The following is a 20,350-nucleotide window of genomic DNA, read 5'->3' as shown; positions in this document are numbered from 1 at the left end:
GGTTCGGGCTCGGGATCGAGCGGATCGAGGGTGAACGCGAGGTGTGTGCTTGAGGGATAGGAATTTATTACACGGTCAGCCAGATTAATTCAGTGTGTGAGTCACATCTGCTCACTCCTCAATGGATCAATGAAAATGCTGAGGTTTTGACAGAACTATCTGTGGCCACAGAGAACAGACGTCCAACTTCGGTCAGAAACTTGTGTAAAGATAAGTTGAAACATCGCCGTTACGTGGTGCTGGCATCTCCTGATTTCCTCTATAAATTTTCCACTTTCGACCAATTTGACGCTAGTATCGATAAATTTTTTGTTGAAAATTGCCACTTGGCACTATGGGAACGTCGCCGCTACGTAGTGCTAGCATCTCCTGATTTCCTCTATAAACTTTCCACTTTCCACCAATTTGGCGCTACACAGCAAAAAAAATGTAATATCGTTCAATTTAATTCAAGCTGATGTATGAAATAATCACAGACAAACAGACATAACACATTGAATATTTCTCACTGTAAAACATAGTCGCTAAAACATTACCGCCATCTATTGAGTACACTGTGGTGGGTAGTACCAAGAATCAATACGAAACTAACGATTTTAAATTGGCTCACCACTTTAGTAGCCTATTGATCCCAAGCAAACGATTAACGTACCCTATTCTAGTTGAAATTCTATTACTACACTATGTTTGTTTTGATTCGCTATGAAAGTTTGACAGATAACATCAGGGGTGTGTGGATTCATGCAGAACATGCATTGGTGAGTTAAATAGCTTGGGACTTCTTGGGACCGTTGTTCTGGTACTGAGTGAGCCAAAAATAATAATGATTTTCTTCGGGACCCAGTGGTCTTAGAGTTACCTCTATGGTAGTACGCTGAATAGATGGCGTTAGTGTGTAAACGTCAAACGTAAGGGAACTGACTATGCGCGCCACAGGTGGCGGTACTACCAACTACGATACTTTTAAATTGACCGTTAAATGCTTGTTCGATGAACAACTTGCGAATGTTATGTCTGTTTGTCTGTGAAATAATGATGTAATTGGCGCCTTGCAGTGAAACTTTTTCAAGCTTTCGCCACCTACATTTCGAAGTGAGAACTACTAGAAGGAGGATAGTTTCCAAATTTTCCAAGTAAAACAGACGCTTTTTGGGGCAAATCGGTCCATAAAGAAAAACTAATAATTTCCCGTGGAAACTTTTGCTTGAATCGTGTAAGAAAACGTGTTTGAAAACTATTTGTTATTATTTCGGTATGAATCGGAGATGTTTTCATGGCAAATTATGCATAACAAGTTTGCACCCACAGGGAGAGGTTACCTCCTGCGCAGCGGCATTTTTCGGAAAATTGTGAATATGTGTGATTTCCACTAGGATGAAAGTGGAAATTAAGTGAATTTACTTAGGAAAGGTTGTATCATGCTGGTGGTAATGGAGATTGGTTGTATAGGACGCCAATATTCAATAAATGTTCATTTTGGCCTTTTGTTAGCAAACATATTGATGCTCACAATTTTCGACGGAAAACGCAACGGAACTTGCTTTACTCAACACGCACCATACTATAAAATGGTGCTAGATGGTCTTCAAAGTGATAGCAAGATGACAAATCATCTCTATTTTGAGTAATTGAGCAATTTACTTCTGTTTACATCATATTTACGATGCAGCATTGTTGGAGCCGCGAAATGAAATGAATATATCTTATGAAAGTTCAACTGGAAAAGTCAAAGTTGCACATCAGTCTGATCGTAAAAACGTTTTCTTCTGCAATTGATCATTTTAGATGGTCAAGTTTTGAAACCACCACAGCATGCTTTTGGCGCTACTGTATATGGACGATCAAATGTAAAATACTGTGGTAGCCACAGCATAGTTCTGTCAAAAACACAGCATTTTCATTGATCCATTCGAATGTTATATTGGAAGAATTTACACAGGCTTGATGAAAATTATGATTTAACGCTAATTTTCACGAATATTATATGCAGTCTGTCAACATTATCATCATCATGCAGTGGCGACATCTGCGTTGAGCTTTTACGGCAATCTTCCAATAGCAAAAAGCAGATACAATATTACATCAATGGATGTAATTTTGTTCGCTAAATCGATGTAAATCGTTTGCTAGTTGCAGCAGTTTGGATGTAATATCACAGAGAACAGACATGGAGGCTCGAACAAAATTTCTCTAAAAACTTGTGTAAAGATTCCTATTTGACTTAAGCGCCACTAACGGCGACTTCCCCACTTAAAGATCCTCTTTGACAACATGATGGCGCTGGCGTTGCACAAATTACACTAGACACTAAGTGCTAGTAGCGCCAAGTGACAATTTTCAACAGATTTTTTTTTTTTTTTAATTCTTTATTAAAGAGATTTTTAGCCTTAGGCTAGTTCATCTCTAAATTTTCAACAGAAAATTTATCAATACTAGCGCCAAATTGGTCGAAAGTGGAAAATTTATAGAGAAAATCAGGAGATGCTAACACCACGTAACGGCGACGTTCCCACTTATTTTACACAAGTTTCTGACCGAACTTGCACGTCTGTTCTCTGTGGTAATATTCAACAACTTTTTTTTCTGTGCAGGTTTGCTTCCACTCACTTGCTATTGGAAGATTGCCGCAAAAGCTCAACGCAGATGTCGCCACTGCATGATGATGATAATGTTGACAGACTGCATATAAAATTCGTGAAAATTAGCATTAAATCATAATTTTTATCAAGCCTGCGTAAAATTCTTCCAATATAACATTCGAATTGAAGAAGAAAACGTTTTTACGATCAGACTGATGTACATTTTTGACTTTTCCAGGTGAACTTTCATAAGATATATTCATTTCATTTCACGGCTCCATCAATGCTGTATCGTAAATATGATGGTAAACAGAAGTAAATTGCTGAATTACTCAAAATAAAGATGATTTGTCATCTTGTTTTCACTTTGAAGACCATCTAGCACCATTTTATAGTATGGTGCGTTTTGAGTAAATCAAGTTCCGTTACGTTTTCCGTCGAAAATTGTGAGTATCAATATGGTTGCTTAAAAAAGGCCAAAATGAACATTTATTGAATACTGGCGTCCTAAACAACCAATTCTCTATTACCACCAGCATGATACAACCTTTCATAAGTAAATTCACTTAATTTCCACTTTCATCTTAGTGAAAATCGCACGTATTTACCAGTTTTCTGAAAAATGCAGCTGCGCAGGAGGTAACCTCTCCCTGTGGGTGCAAACTTGTTATGCATAATTTTCCATGAAAACATCTCCGATCCATACCGAAATAATAACAAATAGTTTTCAAACACGTTTTCTTACACGATTCAAGCAAAAGTTTCCACGGGAAATTCTTAGTTTTTCTTTATGGACCGATTTGCCCCAAAAAGCGTCTGTTTTACTTGGAAAATTTGGAAACTATCCTCCTTCTAGTAGTTCTCACTTCGAAATGTAGGTGGCGAAAGCTTGGAAAAGTTTCACTGCAAGACGCCAATAAAAAAATTATTTTCTGTATTTTGAAATCATTAGACGTTATAACACAGAGAACAGACATTGAGGCTCGAACAAAATTTCTCTAAAAACTTGTGTAAAGATTCCTATTTGACTTAAGCACCATTAACGGCGACTTCCCCGCACTTAAAAACCCTCTTTGACAACATGATGGCGCTGGCGTTGCAAAACTTACATTAGACACTAAGTGCTTGTAGCGCCAAGTGGCAATTTTCAACAGAAAATTTATCGATACTAGCGCCCAATTGGTCGAAAGTGATAAATTTGTAGAGGAAATCAGGAGATCACAGGAGTGGAACTATGGATCAGAAAGTGGCTCCACTTGTCATTTGCCAACACTAGCGCACCTAGCGGTAGAAGGCATCTTCTGCCTGCAGTTAAGATAGGCAGCATGCTATGATAGTATGCGTGCACATAGAAAGCCGGTGTGGAACGCTACCACAACACATCGCTTGTTGAGCAGAAAAACGAACACTTTTTGATTCACCGATTTGTTCGCACTTCTCCTTCTGTTCTGTGAGGAGATGCTAGCGGTCAATGAGCTGGATTACCGAGGTGAAGCAATCACTCACACAACCACTGTACGATACACGCAAGTACACGCAAGTAGTGACGTCACTACTTGCGTTTACGTTGATTTTTTGGTTTACTAATACAACCCTATTTCACGATCTGCGCCACCTCTCTCTGTACCTCATTGGCTAGCGGTACGTAACTGTGACGTTTCCACTTAACTTTACACAAGTTTCTGATCGAACTTGAACGTCTGTTCTCTGTGGTTATAATGATATTTTGTACTTGCTAGATACAAGAAGATGTTGAAAGGCAAGTATCTGACACATAAAATCTGTCATTTTCGCTTCCAGAGTGTTGTGTTACAGTCAGTGATTTTATGATTCGTGAGCGTTCACTCAGAGTGAGCGCTCGCGAGTCGTAAAATCGCTGATTGTGACTATCTCAATGTGACACTTGCCTTTCAAGTTCTTCTTGTATCTAATAAGTACAAAATATCATGATAACATCTAATGAATTAAAAATTCTGAAAATTATTTTTTTATATCAAGCCTGTTTTTAAATAATTTTAGAAGGTATTTGAATGCGCTATAAAGCAAAATAATTCGAAAAAAATATCTGCAGAGAGGGCATCTAAATTCCAGCTATTTTTCGGAGTCGATTAAGGGTGGTCTGTGAGTGTTGGCATCCTGGTCCGGGATCAAATGTGGTGCCTCCATGGTATCGGCTTATTTCTACGGGGAAAGAACCGCCAGAATCTAAGCGACAAATACAGTAGCGCTGTGCTCGAGTGAAGGTGGAAGTAACGCATAGATAAATGAGCAAATACACAAACCATTCTTCTGAGGTTGTAATCTTTGCTATCCAATTCGTTCGAAGCATTTACCTTTTCGCGGCAGATGACTCGATTGTGCCGGTCTCATCGAGGTCTCATAGCAATGAGCTGGATTACCGAGGTGAAGCAATCACTCACACAACCCCTGTACGATACACGCAAGTACACGCAAGTAGTGACGTCACTACTTGCGTTTACGTTGATTTTTTGGTTTACTAATACAACCCTACTTCACGATCTGCGCTACCTCTCTCTGTACCTCATTGGTCTCATAGCGGTCGAATGAGAAAATGGTAGAGTTGCCAGTCTTCCTCGCAGTCTTCTCGATATGTTGTCTTCACTGCAACTGCCATGTACCCATTAATGGGTAAAAAAGGACCCATTTTTGATGACTATATGAGGCTGTCAAATAATGGGTGAAGTTCAATTTCAAATAATGGGTACTCTTTTACCCATTTCTCAGAGCGCTTCGGGCGAGAATAATGAGTACTTTTTTACTCATTAATGGGTGAAAAGCAACTTAGATAACATCTTCCAGTCCTCGCTTCAGTCGCAAAGTGTCTTAACGATGTCGAATGGAAATTGCTCGTTTGAAAAGTAGGTATTTCTTATTTTATTTCTTTCTGCCCACATCTAAACATCAATCTGAAACTTGCAGGGACAGAACTAGCCGGATCAGCAAGGAGATCCCAGGAGAGCTTTGGGAGCACCATTTCTTGCACGAACGATGGAAAGACCACTGGATGGAAAATGGTGAAATAAAGATATAAATATAAATAACGTTTTGTATTCTTAACTATTCATTGTGGCTCTTTCAATGATCCATAAATCATACAAATTCTAAAAGAAAAATCATGGTTTAAGGATTTCAAAATTGGGTACTTTGTACCCATTTTATAAAGCCAATTATTATTTAAAAATGGGTAAAAAAGTACCCGATGATGTGACGTACAAGGTCTTTACCCATTAATGGGTAAAGACGTTTTACCCATTAAATGAGTTTACCTACTTTACTTCGAAATGGGCACTTTTTCACCCATTAATGGGTACTTTCCAGTTACAGTGTATCTCTATCTCCTTCTATCTCTATTGGCGTTGACGGCGACTCTGTAGCTCTTTACTCCTATGAGAAAATTCATTAGCAAACGTCAGACTGTGCGTGAAACATGGCGGACTTTGTACTATCCTTTCACTCCACCGAAAATTCCTATAAGAAACTGTCTATATTTGCTGACAGAGCAAATCTTTCGACGGTGCCGTCAACACCAATAGCAAACCCCACACGCATCAATATTGACGCGAAGGGGAATTCAAGACCAACAATTAAAAAGGCCTCAACTCCATTTTGTAAACAAGACCATTTTATCGCAAACCAAAGTCCGCCAAGGCAAAACAACATAATGAACAGGTAGAGGAAATTCTCCTCTACCCGATTGTGGTTTAGGATCAATGAGCTGGATTACCGAGGTGAAGCAATCACTCACACAACCCCTGTACGATACACGCAAGTACACGCAAGTAGTGACGTCACTACTTGCGTTTACGTTGATTTTTTGGTTTACTAATACAACCCTACTTCACGATCTGCGCCAACTCTCTCTGTACCTCATTGGTTTAGGATTGCGAATGTAGGTTTCGGTTCCCGAGAAAATGGCCTTAGAAGGTTTGTTTATAAAATGGAGTTGAGGCCATTTCGATGGTTGGTCTTAAATTATTGACAATAATTTTAATGATGTGAATTCAGAAATATTGTCAATCTCGATGTATTGACGTCAATATAGAATGTATTGACAATACGATTATTGTCAATAACAGCAATCGTGTAGGGTCCACTTATCTTACGCACTTCAAACCGGTCAATCACGAGCTGGTTCGCGTTTGACAGAAAAGTGATTCATTTTCGCCCCAGTATTAGGTACTGCAGCGTGACGTCATAAATGAACTCAGTGTTAATCGGCTGAACCTTTTTGACAGTTCAGTGGTACTGTTTACAAGCACTTAGTCGTTTTTTCGAAATAAAATTTCTAATTTTTTTGAATTTTAACTTGAAAATTGTCGAGGAACAGCGCGTTGCAAGGATGTTGCTCGTGAACATTACAGAAATGCTGTTTACATCTCACTGCAGTCTGAAAAATTATCGAGAAAATCCACCCAAGAAAAAATCGACTAAGTCCACGTAAACAGTACCACTGAACTGTCATCAGATTGAGGTTAACCCCGACGGTGCAAAACCTAATTCTAAAATTTCCGAATTTTAACTTGAAAATTGTCGAGGAACAGCGCGGTGAAAGGACAATGCAGAAGTGTGGTTTACATCGCTCTGCACTCTGAAAAATTATCGAGAAAATCCACCCAAGAAAAAATCGACTAAGTCCACGTAAACAGTACCACTGAACTGTCATCAGATTGAGGTTAACCCCGACGGTGCAAAACCTAATTGTCTCATCTTCTCTTAGGTTTTGTTGATTGTGCTTCAGTCAGTTTTGTCTGTTTTTTATGGAACCTGATGAAGGCAATGTGATCCGTCGAAATTTGTTGTTTAATATTAATCCGAACAGTTACTGCTAGTTTTTTTTATAACTAGCTAAAAGTTATTAGTTGGTGACAACGTCTAAAACACATTTTACAAGATTTACTTAAGAAGAACCGTAATAGAAAACTTCATCAGCAACCAGGAAGATGGAGTCAAGTTTGAACAAAATTTTAAATATGAACCGACAACAACTCAGTGGTCAATTGTACAAGTATACTAATGTTGTCAAAGGTAGAAAACATTGGGTGTGTTCTTGTCTATTCTGTTTGCTCAATGCAATTTATTTTGTAGGATGGCAGTATCGATGGTTTACGGTGGATGCTCAAGCGGGATTGCTTAGCTATTATCTGTGTGAGCCATCTAATGATGACTCAAATCCAAATATCATAGGAAATTCACCTCGAGGTCAAGTTCATTTGGCAGGTGCAGTGATATGCCCTAGTGACGAGGACTCTAAAACATTCACGGTCAATTGTGCATCGGGCGATATGTTGAAGTTGAGAGCAGGAGATGCCCGGGCCAGACAAGAATGGGTAGACGGATTGAGAGCCATCGTAGAAAGTCATTCGAATTCTGCTACTTCATTACCACCGAGAGATCAGCTTGCTGCACACGATGCATTTGGAGCCGCTCGGCAACAAATGCAACAAACCGAACTAAGCAATGCAGCCCTAGCCCGTGCAATCGAAAATGTATCGGATCCCCTAGTACACACAGATCCTGATTTATTGATGCTGAAAGCTCTTTCTGCAGCAAATACGCATTGTTTACTTCAGTGTCTAGGTTTGCTTCAAAGGCATCATGAGCTTGAGCCTACATTTTCAAGCCTTTAAGATGCATTTATACATTTTCAAACTCATTCTCGCTCACATCCAAAACTTGCTGCTTAAAAAATTTATCGCGCAATCAAATGTTGCATGTTTAAGTAAAACTGACACAATAGTAGTATAAATAATTTAGAAATAAAAGCGACTAACCCCTTGTCTGTGTAATGATTCCGAACATTACAAGCTGTTGTGGACATTTGGGGGAGGGAGGGATTTTAAGGTTTGTGAACAGCCCCTAATTAATTAGAAAACAGTCAAAAATAGTATTTAATTTAGGATTTCGGATGCTATAGTAAGTTTGTGAATTTTGGGCAACAATGATTTATATCAGAGAGAGACATGCATTATCGTCTATCCTTATGTTTATGCTTCTTTTTCGCTTTCTTATTCTTTTTTGACTTTTTGTGTTCCTTAAGCTTTTTCTTTTTGCTTTTCTTGCTGGAAGTTTTATCTTTTTCAACCCATTCCTCAACGATGGAGTGGGAGCCAGTTTTCTCGATTATTGCTTTCAACCGGGCGTCCAGCTGGTGTTGTGTCGCCAATGATGATGATGAAGAAGTGGGAACTTCGTTGGCCGTTTGGGATGGTAGCTTTGGCCCGTAAAATTCATCATCTTCGGAACTAGACGACGAGTCTTCAGAATCTGCAGTAATTTTGCGAACCCCTGAATCAGGTTCTGTCCTTTTGATTTCAAGAATACTTTTGAAAATACCTCGTGGAGGAGAGTTGTTACGCAGTACATTCATTTGGCTCGCAGGTTTTATTGCTACCAAGCTTTCCACCAGTTTAATTTTGTCGGTTTCATTCATTGAGGATGCCGAATCTGTTCGTATGGCTTCTGATGGTTTTGGATCGGCTTCTTCATCTTCGTCGCTGCTACAGAAAATAGACTTGAAGAGATCTTTCTTTTCTTCCGGTTTCATATTAATGCTCTCCAGTACTTTCTGTTCCAAGTCAGTTCGATTCTCCGGTTTCTTCGCACCAATCGTTTGCACATGAGGTTTTGGGATGACAGTAGAACTACGCTTCTCATGGCTTGTACTAGGCTTATCAACTCCCGAAAAGAAATCTTTCGCGGAAACCCTGACGGGAACAGATTCGGTGCCTTTTTCATCTTTTGTGCTGCGTTTTGGAATAACGACTGGGGTTACAAAGTTCGACTTACTGTGTACCGGTGCTTCTAGATAATCGAATACAGAGAACTTGTTTTTAGTTTTCGTTTTTTCTTCTTCTAGCATCCCGCCAAATGGTTCCGGTACATTGAAACGTTTGCAGAGATCTTTGTTTGGCTTCCATATTGATCGATCTCGCTTCATTTTGATGTCCAACAATTTTGTAGGATCAACGGTTTCCTTCTCGCAAATCAAGCTTGATTCCGTAACAAATCGGTCAGACATTAAACCATCCAGAGGCCGGTACATTCGCTGAGCTTGAGAAAATTCTTTAAATTCGCGCTCGCGATCCCACGAAGACATACCAAGCGGTTGAAGAGAATTTAGAAATTCTTCTTTGGATTTTAATTTATCCGTAGGTGTGAAAGAGACAAACTTGTCGTACCTTTCTTGTTTTTCTGGGTCTGCTATGAATGGTTTGAATCCTTCCTTGGTAGCTCCAAGATTGCCAGTTGCTAATAGGATATCAAATTTTAGGGGATCTTTTTTCACTTCAATTTGATTTTGTCCATCAGCTTGGCTTGAACTCAATTCGTCTGGATTCATGACTTTACTAGTAACAAAAGAATCCTTTCGTTTGTTAATGATGTCCAATATAGAGTTTTTTGTATCCTTCGATTTATCCAGTGGCTTCTCTCCTAAAGCCTGGGCACGTTTCTCCGGATCCAAATCATGCCTTCCTAATCCTTGTATTCTGTACCGATTCGATTCAAGAAACTGTTTTTCTTTTGTTTCATCCAAGGGCTCGAACCGGGTACGCCTCTGTAACCAATTCCGTGGCATAAAGTTACCAGGAAGGTTGACTCGAAAGACTTTCTTCATTCCTTTCACCACTTTTTTTGACGGACAAAATCCCTCCAAACAATTGGCATATCCGCTGGATTTGATTGCTGCCGGAGCCTTTGATTTATCTTCCAGGGAGAAGTCGTACCGAGACATGTCGTCTTTTGCATAAACATCTTCATCATCGTCGTCTTCCAGGGCACCTACACCAAAAGCTTGACCTCGAATTGATAATTTTTTATTATTCCTATCGACTATTTCCAATGTGTCAAATAGGTTAAATCTTTGGGCAACGACAGATCCTCGTTCGAGCCCTGAATAACCTAAACCAAATGTGTTATCTTTTATTGCTGCTAAGAGGGGATCAAAATCATCAGGAGCAAATGTGACTTCATAATCTGAAGAATCGCTTTGGCTATCAGAATCCTCTTCATTTGCATTTTGAATTCCTCCACTGGGAAGTTCACAACCATACATTTTCATCACGAAGAGTTCCTTATCATTGCGATTCTTAGCTTTTTGTTTTTCAACTTTACTCTGCCTCTCACCAATACCTTGTCCTTCACGCCATCCCATGTTTTTGAGCATCCGCACCGCAGTCCTTTCTTTTGCAGGCTCAAGCAATGTCTTTAATACAGGAGTTCCCGGAATAGGCCCACTCCAATTGCTCTGAACTAGCTGACGTTTGGTGGCTTTGCTAGAATGGGCAAAATCTTCCTTAGTTTGAACCCGCTGCGGTGCGATTCCGAACTCCCCTAGATCTTCATCATCCATAAAATCCATTGGATTTTGTGATCTGGAAGCAGCTTTTTCCTTGCGGGAGCTTTTAAATTCTGCCGGTTTCCAGCCTTCCTCTGAGCCAACGGTATTCCAATATCCAGCGGAGAATCCACCGGTAAATGCCCCATGAAATCGACGTTTTCCATTTACATCCAACACAATTTGATCTTCGACTGAAACGGGTTTCTTAGCGGGAATCTCGTCTGAAACGAACTACAATCAGCAGCCAGCCACAGAATTTTAGTAAATGGTAAATCTTACCTTCTTCATATGTTGGCAACGGCGTACCAAATCTACACAAGGTCTCTTCATCTTCATCCATGATAGCGATTGAATTAGAGAATTAATTTCAATGAATCTTTCCTTCGAAGTTGATGCTGCTATATCAAAAAAATTTAGGCTATGCGTAGTATTTTTGCTTATTTTTGTTTTTTTTTTTTATGACGTTTCAGAAGAGTCGGAAGAACACGGTAATCGCAAATAACTCTTTTATGATGTACACGGTAACCAGCGTAAACACATTAATGTGTAAAATTTCACACATTTCGAGAAAAAATGGGCCTACTCATAAAATGTGTAAACTGCGTTTACACATTTATGTGTAAACCCAGCAAACGTCAAAAGAAGTGTTTTTTTTACACATTTTTCAAGAACGGGTTTTACAGCAAAATGTGTAAAAAGTAATCATTTCTAGAACTTAAATACAACCCTAATAAAATTGTTATGGTTATTTTGCTTAACGACGTGTTCCGGTATCATCCAAACCATTTGTGGAATGGTTCTATTATTTGGGTTGTCGTTCGTTTATGGTTATTTTGTATTAGGGAATGGTTGCGCATGGTTTTTTATTAACTTCGGAATTTTCTTATTTGTGTCAAAGATTAAATAAAGATTGCTCGAATACAATAATATTTTATTAAAAAAAGGAATGCCATAAAAAAAAAATTAGTAACGGCGCCGGTGGTATAGTGATAAGCGTGATTACCTCTTACCCCAGCAGGCCTGATTTCAATCCCAGTCGGCACCGCTGGGATGTTCTGAGGCATAACATCTCTGATCACGCCGAGAATCGCGCCTTCCTTCGGAAAGGAAGTAAAGCCATTGGTCCCCGGTTCATGAGTTCATGGATCGATAGGTAGGATCCAGGTATGGGAGCTGCCTTCCTGGCGTCAGTAGCATTGGTGCTCAGCACGGAAAACAAATCAAGGAAAAAACAAACATCATTATGAAGCAAGCAAGCGAGACACCGGACATTGATTATGATTATTTTTCTAAAACTTAACTATGAAAATAGTATAAACCACCTACCCTCTAGTATGTCCATCGTTGCACTGTCCAGCTTGGACCGTAGTTCTTTCATTTTCCTGGTGTACTTCACTGACATATATACAAATTACGTGCGTAAACAAGGCAGGATAGAGCAAAGTTTGAAGTATTTTTTTACCCATTAATGAGTATAAAAATACACATTTTTTGACTGGAACTACATTCTTAAAATGTGTATTTTTTTTACACATTTTAAGATCCCCAAATTTACACATTTTTTGACAGCTGCATATAAACCTAAAAAATGTGTATTTTTATACTCATTTATGTGTTTACGCTGGTTACCGTGTACGCATTTTTAAATGAAAACGGGACTACCCACAAAATGAGTAAAATTTTACACATTTATGAGCAATTACTAGTACAAAAATGAATAAATTTTATGCATTTATGAGTAACAGATAGTCATAAAACGTGTAAAAAATAACACATTTCAGGCGTAGTCCCTTTTTAGCCGAATATGCATCCTTTATAGTCAAAATTGAGTCCTATATCAGTGCTAACATTTGAAAACGGCACAAAAGCCATTTGTAAACAAATGGTTTGTGGGCCCTTTACTCACTACTTGAAGTACACCCACGCGACACAACAGCAACATCGGGTAGGGGAAATTTTCCCCTTCCTGACGATGCTGTTGGTTTGCGTGGGCGTTCTTCGGGTAGCGAGTAAAGGGCCCACAAACCATTTGTTTACAAATGGCTTTTGCGCCGTTTTCAAATGTTAGCACTGATATAGTTTTTTTTTATTTATCTTTATTTAAGAGATTGGCGTCTTGCAGCACAGAGAACAGACGTTCAAGTTCGGTCAGAAACTTCGCCGTTAGTGGCGCTTAAGTCGAATAGGAATCTCTACACAAGTTTTTAGAGAAATTTTGTTCGAGCGTTCATGTCTGTTCTCTGTGTCTTGTGAAACTTTTCCAAGCTTTCGCCACCTACATTTCGAAGTGAGAACTACTAGAAGGAGGATAGTTCCCAAATTTTCCAAGTAAAACAGACGATTTTTGGGTCAAATCGGTCCATAAACAACAACTAATAATTTTTCCGTGGAATCTTTTGCTTGAACACGCAGAAAAAACTATCGTCGTCACAAAAATATTTGAGGTAAATTTAAACGTAAACCACAGAGAACAGACGTTCAAGTTCGGTCAGAAACTTGTGTAAAATAAGTGGGAACGTCGCCGATACGTGGTGTTAGCATCTACTGATTTTCTCTATAAATTGTCCACTTTCGACCAATTTGGCGCTAGTATCGATAAATTTTCTGTTGAAAATTGCCACTTGGCGCTACTAGCACTTAGTGTCTTGTGTAATTTGTGCAACGCCAGCGCCATCATGTTGTCAAAGAGGGTTTTTAAGTGGGGAAGTCGCCGTTAGTGGCGCTTAAGTCGAATAGGAATCTTTACACAAGTTTTTAGAGAAATTTTGTTCGAGCCTCCATGTCTGTTCTCTGTGATAAAACGGTTTGCAAAGAAATGAAAAAAAAAGATCTGCGGGCAGGGCATCTTAATTCCTGCTCTTTTTCGGGTGCGATTAAGGGTGACCTGTGGGTATTGGGGTCCTAGTCCGGGATGCGAGGACCCGTCGGGGTTGGTGTCCGGGGGTTCTAGTTCAGTGGAACCGGTGCAAATTTGTGTTATTAGCGTCGTTTTGCCGTTTCTGCCACTGGTCCTCATACCGGTTTCTTTCCATGTTCGGTATCGGAGGAGGATCCGGAATGGATTCGGAATGGATGGTCGTTTTCTGTTGAGGTTGAGCAAAGCTGGGTCAACTTTTTCTGAATGTAACAACAGATTTCTATTTCACTTAAGCGTCACTAACGGCGACTTCCCCACTTTAAACCCTCTTTGACAACATGATGGCGCTGGCGTTGCAAAACTTACACTAGACGCTAAGTGCTGGTAGCGCCAAGTGGCAATTTTAGACCGATAATTTATCGATACTAGCGCCAAATTAGTCGAAAGTGATACATTTATAGAGGAAATCAGGAGATGCTAGCGCTACGTAACGGCGACGACACAAGTTTTTGACCGAACTTGGACGTCTGTTCTCTGTGTTCATGGTTGAAAAATACTTCAAATTTACCATGTTGCCTTGTGAATATGGTAACATCAACAGAAATGCTGTTTGGTTGGAAAACAAAACGATTACTATTTACCTGCTAACCGAGGTAAACACAGATCGCCATTATGTAAAAAATCATTCGACAAGTGCGCATCAGCGTATTTTCAGGTTGCAGATAAAATTGGCAGCTAAAGTTGAACGGTTGAACCGTTGAACCTTGAACCATAGAGCTTGAACTATTGAATCATTCCTGGAATCTAAAATTGTTTTTGTCTCACAGAAGCTCCGTTATCGATATGAAATTTTTCACTTCTGAATCAAAGTCATCCGAGCTAACGCAACAAAAAATTCTGGTTCCCGTTTACACTGACGAAAAATAAATCACAAACAGTGCTGCTTGTTCGCAACATTTTCTCTTGGGACTCTTATTATAACATCGACTCTGTGATGCATTAGCTTGTCAAAATCTGAGTAAACGAGAAATGTCAAACTGAGTAAAAGCCACTCAGTCAGCCAAATCCGGAACATAGAAAAAAATGCCAGCCGTATCGGAGCAAACGATCTACACAGAAAAAAAAGTTGTTGAATATTACATCCAAACTACTGCAACCAGGTCAATCCATCGGTTGTGTAATATAACGTTGTACGATGTACATCGATTTTGCGAACAAAATTACATCCATTGATGTAATATTGTATCTGCTTTTTGCTATTACATCATTGTTTCATACATCAGCTTGAATTACATTGATCGATATTACATTTTTTTTTGCTGTGTAAGAAACGGCGAAATTATTGTATAACACCGGTCGAAATCTAAGAAGAAGAGGAGAAAACTGGCTTCTTACTCTTTAATCTCTATCTCTATCTTTTTCTATATCTATCTCTATCTGTATCTTACGCACTTCAAGTCGGCCAATCGATTCGCGTTTAATTAACCACTTCATTCGAGCAGTTAAAATTACGTTTACTACCACTCGAACTTTGAAATAAAACATTATTTTGAGATTTTTTCTTCTAGAACCACGAGAAAAATAGCCAACATTTGTGCGTTTCATAAAAAATATAGAATTTAGTTGGTCCAGTTTTGTAAAATCGCTGGTAGAAAGTCACGCCAAAACTGCTTGACAAAGTGGTCAATTGAAAAGTGGTTCGTTTTCGCCCCCGTATCAACAATCAATACGAAACTATCGATTTGACATTGGCTCACTACTTGACTAGCCTATTGGTCCCAAGCAAATCGATTAACGTACCCCATTCTAGTCAAAATTCTAGTACTACACTATGTTTGTTTTGATTCGCTATGAAAGTTTGACAGATAAAATGAGGGGTTAGTGGAATTTCCTATGTTTCGAGGGGTGAATCGATTAGCTTGGGACCGAAGATAGTACCAGAGCTGAGCCAAAAAGTAGAGCTCGTTTCTTCGTGACCTACTAGCACAAACGAAGTGACAGACGGAGCGGCTCGAAAACTTTGGTGACGCACCTGCTATTGCAATTTTTCAGTGTACCACATGGCAACACCATTACTACTGGCTTGTACCACATGGCAACACTACTAATGGATTGTACTAGAATGTTTTGGTTCTATCTCTTTCACTCTACTCTAAACTGAAATGCATAAAAAATGACAAAATGATACACTCTTTGCACACTGTCAAAGCTCATATTGCACATAAAACCAACTATGTTCAAATCGAAACAAAAATACTATCTCATCTGGTGGATGATGGCAAAAGCTTCGAAGAAAATTCTATTACAGCGAACCACATTATTTTAATTGATTTCTTCGCCAGTTAGTCGTCTGTCACTTCGTTTGTGCTACACAGCAAAAAAAGTTGTTGAATATTACATCGAAACTGCTGCAACCAGGTCAATCCATCGGTTGTGTTATATCACATTGTACGATGTACATCGATTTTGCGAACAAAATTACATCCATTGATGTAATATTGTATCTGCTTTTTGCTATTACATCATTATTTCATACATCAGCTTGAATTACGTTGATCGATATTACATTTTTTTTTGCTGTGTACTAGTCTTAGAGTTACCAACAATCAATACGAAACTAACGATTTTAAATTGGCTCACCACTTTAGTAGCCTATTGGTCCCAAGCAAACGATTAACGTACCCTATTCTAGTTGAAATTCTATTACTACACTATGTTTGTTTTGATTCGCTATGAAAGTTTGACAGATAACATCAGGGGTGTGTGGATTCATGCAGAACATGCAGGGGTGAGTGAAATAGCTTGGGACTGCTTGGGACCGTTGTTCTGGTACTGAGTGAGCCAAAAATAATAATGATTTTCTTCGGGACCCAGTGGTCTTAGAGTTACCTCTATACGAGGGGGGCGACACATCTAAATCTCAATTCTAGATGCTCAACAAATCTAACACTAGCGAATAAATCTTCGAAAAATCTTCTTACATTTCTCGCATCTACTTGCATCGCGAATCATCTTTTTGCAGGAAATCTTCAAAATCGTGATAAATCTTCTGTCTACCTACTCAGCGTACGCGCAGCTAGCCACAGCGAAACACAATATTTCTTGCATCGTAGATAGAGTCGTCCCCCTCGCCTCTATGCTCATACCCCGTACAGACTATGGCTTATATCATGTAATATAGGCTGTCTTGCAATGAGCACTCATACATCTAGTTTTCACTGGAAATCCTATGTATGAGTGCTCATTGCAAGACAGCCTATTTTACATGATATAAGCCATAGTCTGTACGGGGTATCACCATCAATCAATACGAAACTAACGATTTTAAATTGGCTCACTACTTGACTAGCCTATTTTTTCCAAGCAAATCGATTAACGTATCCCATTCTAGTCAACATTCTAGTACTACACAATGTTTGTTTTGATTCGCTATGAAAGTTTGACAGATAAAATGAGGGGTTCGTGGATTTTCCTATGAAGAGAGTACCAGAGCTGAGCCAAAATGTTGAGCACCTTCGGGAGCTTCTAGTCTTTGAGTAACCTCTATGCTACTACGACCATATAGGTAACTCTAATACCAGAAGGCCCCGAAGAAACGTGCTCAACTTTTTGGCTCAGCTATTTTGAATGGTAATGGTTCTTAACAACCCATTATTTGAAAGGTTCATTTCCAAAAAACCATAATACAAACCATAATACAAAACCTCGGTTAAAACTTTATCACACAAACGCTTATGTAAAGTTCCATAACCATTTCAGTTAAAGTTTAGCAGGAATTGTAAACATGTTTTAACCATTTTCGGTAAGGCCAAGTTATGGTTCACGTTTATACGGGTAGAGCTGTTGGGATTAGAAATTATTTCTTGGGATATTTCCGAGGATATTTCAAAAGTGTAACCGATGGTTCCAGAATGTGGGCTTGTGACTATCATAATCGACTGTACAACAGTGTTGTAGAATGGTCGTCCTAAATCCAACTCTGCTTTTGGTCGCTCACTTTCCCATACCGTTCCATTCGCGTGCGGCACCACTCACTCTCATGAAACCGGTTGACAGCAGGCGCTCTGCCGAAAAGGTTGTCCATAGATGGGGCAAGGGGAGAGGTAATGCAGATAAATTGAAAACATAAATACAGTGAAATTCGGGTTCGCTCGTAGTTCATGGTTTTTCGGTCATTGCTTGGCGTGTTAGCAGAAGTAAATTCATTTCCTTCTTGACCGCACTCGGGAATAGTCTCAGTGCGCACCGTGCTAAGTTTTCCCGTAAGTCCGCCGAAAGGGCGATGTGTCGGTAGTGAAGTTTTTAATTAATGTGATTTGTTTCTTTAATTGTAGGGTCTAGTGCGTACCAGAAAAGTTAGAGTCAGGGTTAGTAAAGTTAGTGAACATAAAAATAAAAAGTGGTTAGTATTGTTAGAGATAAAAACATTTAGACACTAATGGCGGTAAGCTCCAATCGGTATTATCCTCGGATTAAATCCCAATCAAGAATGTCCGGCTGCTTTGATGTCGACATCAGAGTTATTCAACACGATGCTATGCAAACAATTCGCAGATCATCCAAACAGGGACGGTATTAAAAGTTAATCCGAGTTGGAGCTTACCGCCATAATTGTGTTCCTTTGTTCACAATCTAGGGTAGTGTGACCTATTGTCACCCCACATTAAATGTTCATTGTTCTGAACATTTTCGTCTGTAAGAAAAAGGTAATTTATTGTATACTTTTGTTATATTGTGAAAGATCTGGGTGAGTTTGTAAGCTTGCGGTTTAATTGGTGATTTGGGGCAGGGCAAAAACAGCATTGGGTGTTTGTAACTAATCCAGGTGGTTAGGTCCACTAAGGGCCTTTTTCTTTTGTTTCATCGACAGCTATTGTCCGGGAATCGGCGCCATTGCATTCCTCGGCGATAAAATTGTAGGCTCAGCCATTTTGAATTCTGGTTACCACTACCTGTCCAGATTGGCCAACTGGCCCGGCGAAAACTGCATGCCCCGTGAGGGAATGTGTGGGAACATTTTCGGAAGTTCCGTGATTCACGATACGCACCCGCACACCAGCAACACTACCGATACCCAGCACCAGCATCCTCCCCGCTGCCACCGCACCAGCACCACCACCCTGCACCGCCATTAGCTAAGACCCACCACCAAAACCGCAAGTAATATGTGACGTCAAAAATTTAGATTTAAGAAAGCAAACCCAAAATCTACACACAAAAAATTATCGTTGTTGAAATTAAAAAAAAATCGTTGGTAGAATTAAAAGTTTGCGTTGGTTCTTTTTGGTAGAAAGCGGTTAGCTTTCAAAATAAAAGTTAGCCAACTGTCAAATCAAAAGTAGTCCACTCACTACTTTTAAAAGTTTGAACTTTCAAAATGAATTGTACTACTGTCAATTCAAAAGCATCACAGTGTTGAAATTAAAAGTGGATTATTTTTTAACCAAAACAAACTATTAACATTAAAGTTCCTTACTGTTACAATAATATGTACCATTTCGATTTAAAAAATCAATATTTTCAGTATGAATACCAGCATTTTCAATCATAACAATCAAATTTTTTATTTAAAAATCTATTAATTATAAAATTCCTATTTTTGTGCTTCAATTTCAAATTCCAAAAATAAATTTATGTTTTAATATTGAATATTTTTATAGTTTACATGATAATTATTAGATTTTTGTATGGTTAGATAGACGTCGTATAGCAGCAGTCAGATTTTGCACTGCATCATCCATGTCTGTTGTGGTCCAGTACGGAGCAACAAACTCAATGAACTGGTGGCTTCGCAGAGGACATGTTCTATGTGGGAAGCAGCCAGCGAAGCGTCGTGGATCTAATCTAGAATGGTATATAGAAATTAATGAGAGTGTAAAAGTAAGGGGTATAATCTGAAATAATCTTGTCCAAGCAGGGGGAAATTTAAGGTCATTACTGGAATCTTTGTCGGACATTTGCGAGGTTTGCGTCTGTTCGAGAGTTTCTTGTGCTCGTGTTCGATTTCACTACCGGAATTGGCGAGCTGCTCGTTTCTAGAGCCGTATAGACGTCCTTCAGGTAGTTCCAGGTAGGTTTTCACGTTCTAATGGACGACCGGATTCTACTGAAAGATTAAATATTTTATTCTTGATCGAGACAGGGAATAATTTCAATACTCAACTGTTGCATGGGTCGATGCACAGGCTGGTGGCTGGTAAAATGTTCCACCTAATGTTTAGCGCGTTTTGTTTTTATATACTCACGCTACCGTAGAATAACCCATAAAAAGGTAGAAATCTACCCATGAAGAAGTAAATTTGACAGTAAAACAATTTTCGATTTGAAAATTTGAGCTTTTAAAACTACAAGATAAGATCAAATTGAATTGAAACGAATTGTTGATACTTTTAAATTGAAAGTTCAATATTTTTACTGGTACAATTTTTGTTTTTTGTGTGTATTTACATATACACCAAAAACTATAAAATAAAGTGAAAAAAATGTAATTTTTGGGAACTTTTCATATTCATTGATGATTTTACTACCTTTCGTTTTGCTGCGTTCTTCTGGACT

At 39.0% G+C, this 20,350-nt stretch overlaps 2 protein-coding genes and 1 long non-coding RNA gene across 3 annotated transcripts; 1 reads left to right on the top strand and 2 right to left on the bottom strand.

Moving 5' to 3' along the window:
* The first annotated feature begins 7,367 nt into the window (after window positions 1-7,367).
* LOC135707663 (oxysterol-binding protein-related protein 11) lies at window positions 7,368-8,331 on the top strand. The gene is made up of 2 exons (XM_065229518.1): window positions 7,368-7,625; window positions 7,686-8,331. The coding sequence occupies exons 1-2, from the start codon at window positions 7,541-7,543 to the stop codon at window positions 8,225-8,227; spliced, it is 627 nt and encodes a 208-aa protein (XP_065085590.1). The 5' UTR covers window positions 7,368-7,540; the 3' UTR covers window positions 8,228-8,331.
* A 118-nt stretch (window positions 8,332-8,449) lies between these two features.
* Window positions 8,450-11,345, bottom strand: LOC135707656 (G patch domain-containing protein 1 homolog). Its single transcript, XM_065229506.1, has 2 exons — window positions 11,218-11,345; window positions 8,450-11,159 (listed from the first exon to the last, which is right to left on the bottom strand). The coding sequence occupies exons 1-2, from the start codon at window positions 11,276-11,278 to the stop codon at window positions 8,566-8,568; spliced, it is 2,655 nt and encodes an 884-aa protein (XP_065085578.1). The 5' UTR covers window positions 11,279-11,345; the 3' UTR covers window positions 8,450-8,565.
* An 8,157-nt stretch (window positions 11,346-19,502) lies between these two features.
* On the bottom strand, window positions 19,503-20,028 carry LOC135707646 (uncharacterized). The gene is made up of 3 exons (XR_010518252.1): window positions 19,959-20,028; window positions 19,734-19,901; window positions 19,503-19,639 (listed from the first exon to the last, which is right to left on the bottom strand). It is a non-coding gene; the product is annotated as an uncharacterized LOC135707646 (long non-coding RNA).
* Between the last annotated feature and the right edge of the window lie 322 nt (window positions 20,029-20,350).

This window comes from Ochlerotatus camptorhynchus, unplaced genomic scaffold, assembly GCF_037179485.1.
Source record: "Ochlerotatus camptorhynchus isolate MF236.1 unplaced genomic scaffold, CSIRO-AGI_Acam_v1.1 ptg000025l, whole genome shotgun sequence".
NCBI classification, from domain to species: Eukaryota; Metazoa; Arthropoda; class Insecta; order Diptera; family Culicidae; genus Ochlerotatus; species Ochlerotatus camptorhynchus.
The sequence above is the reverse complement of the archived record's forward strand: the minus strand, read 5'-3'. Positions and strand labels throughout refer to the sequence as shown.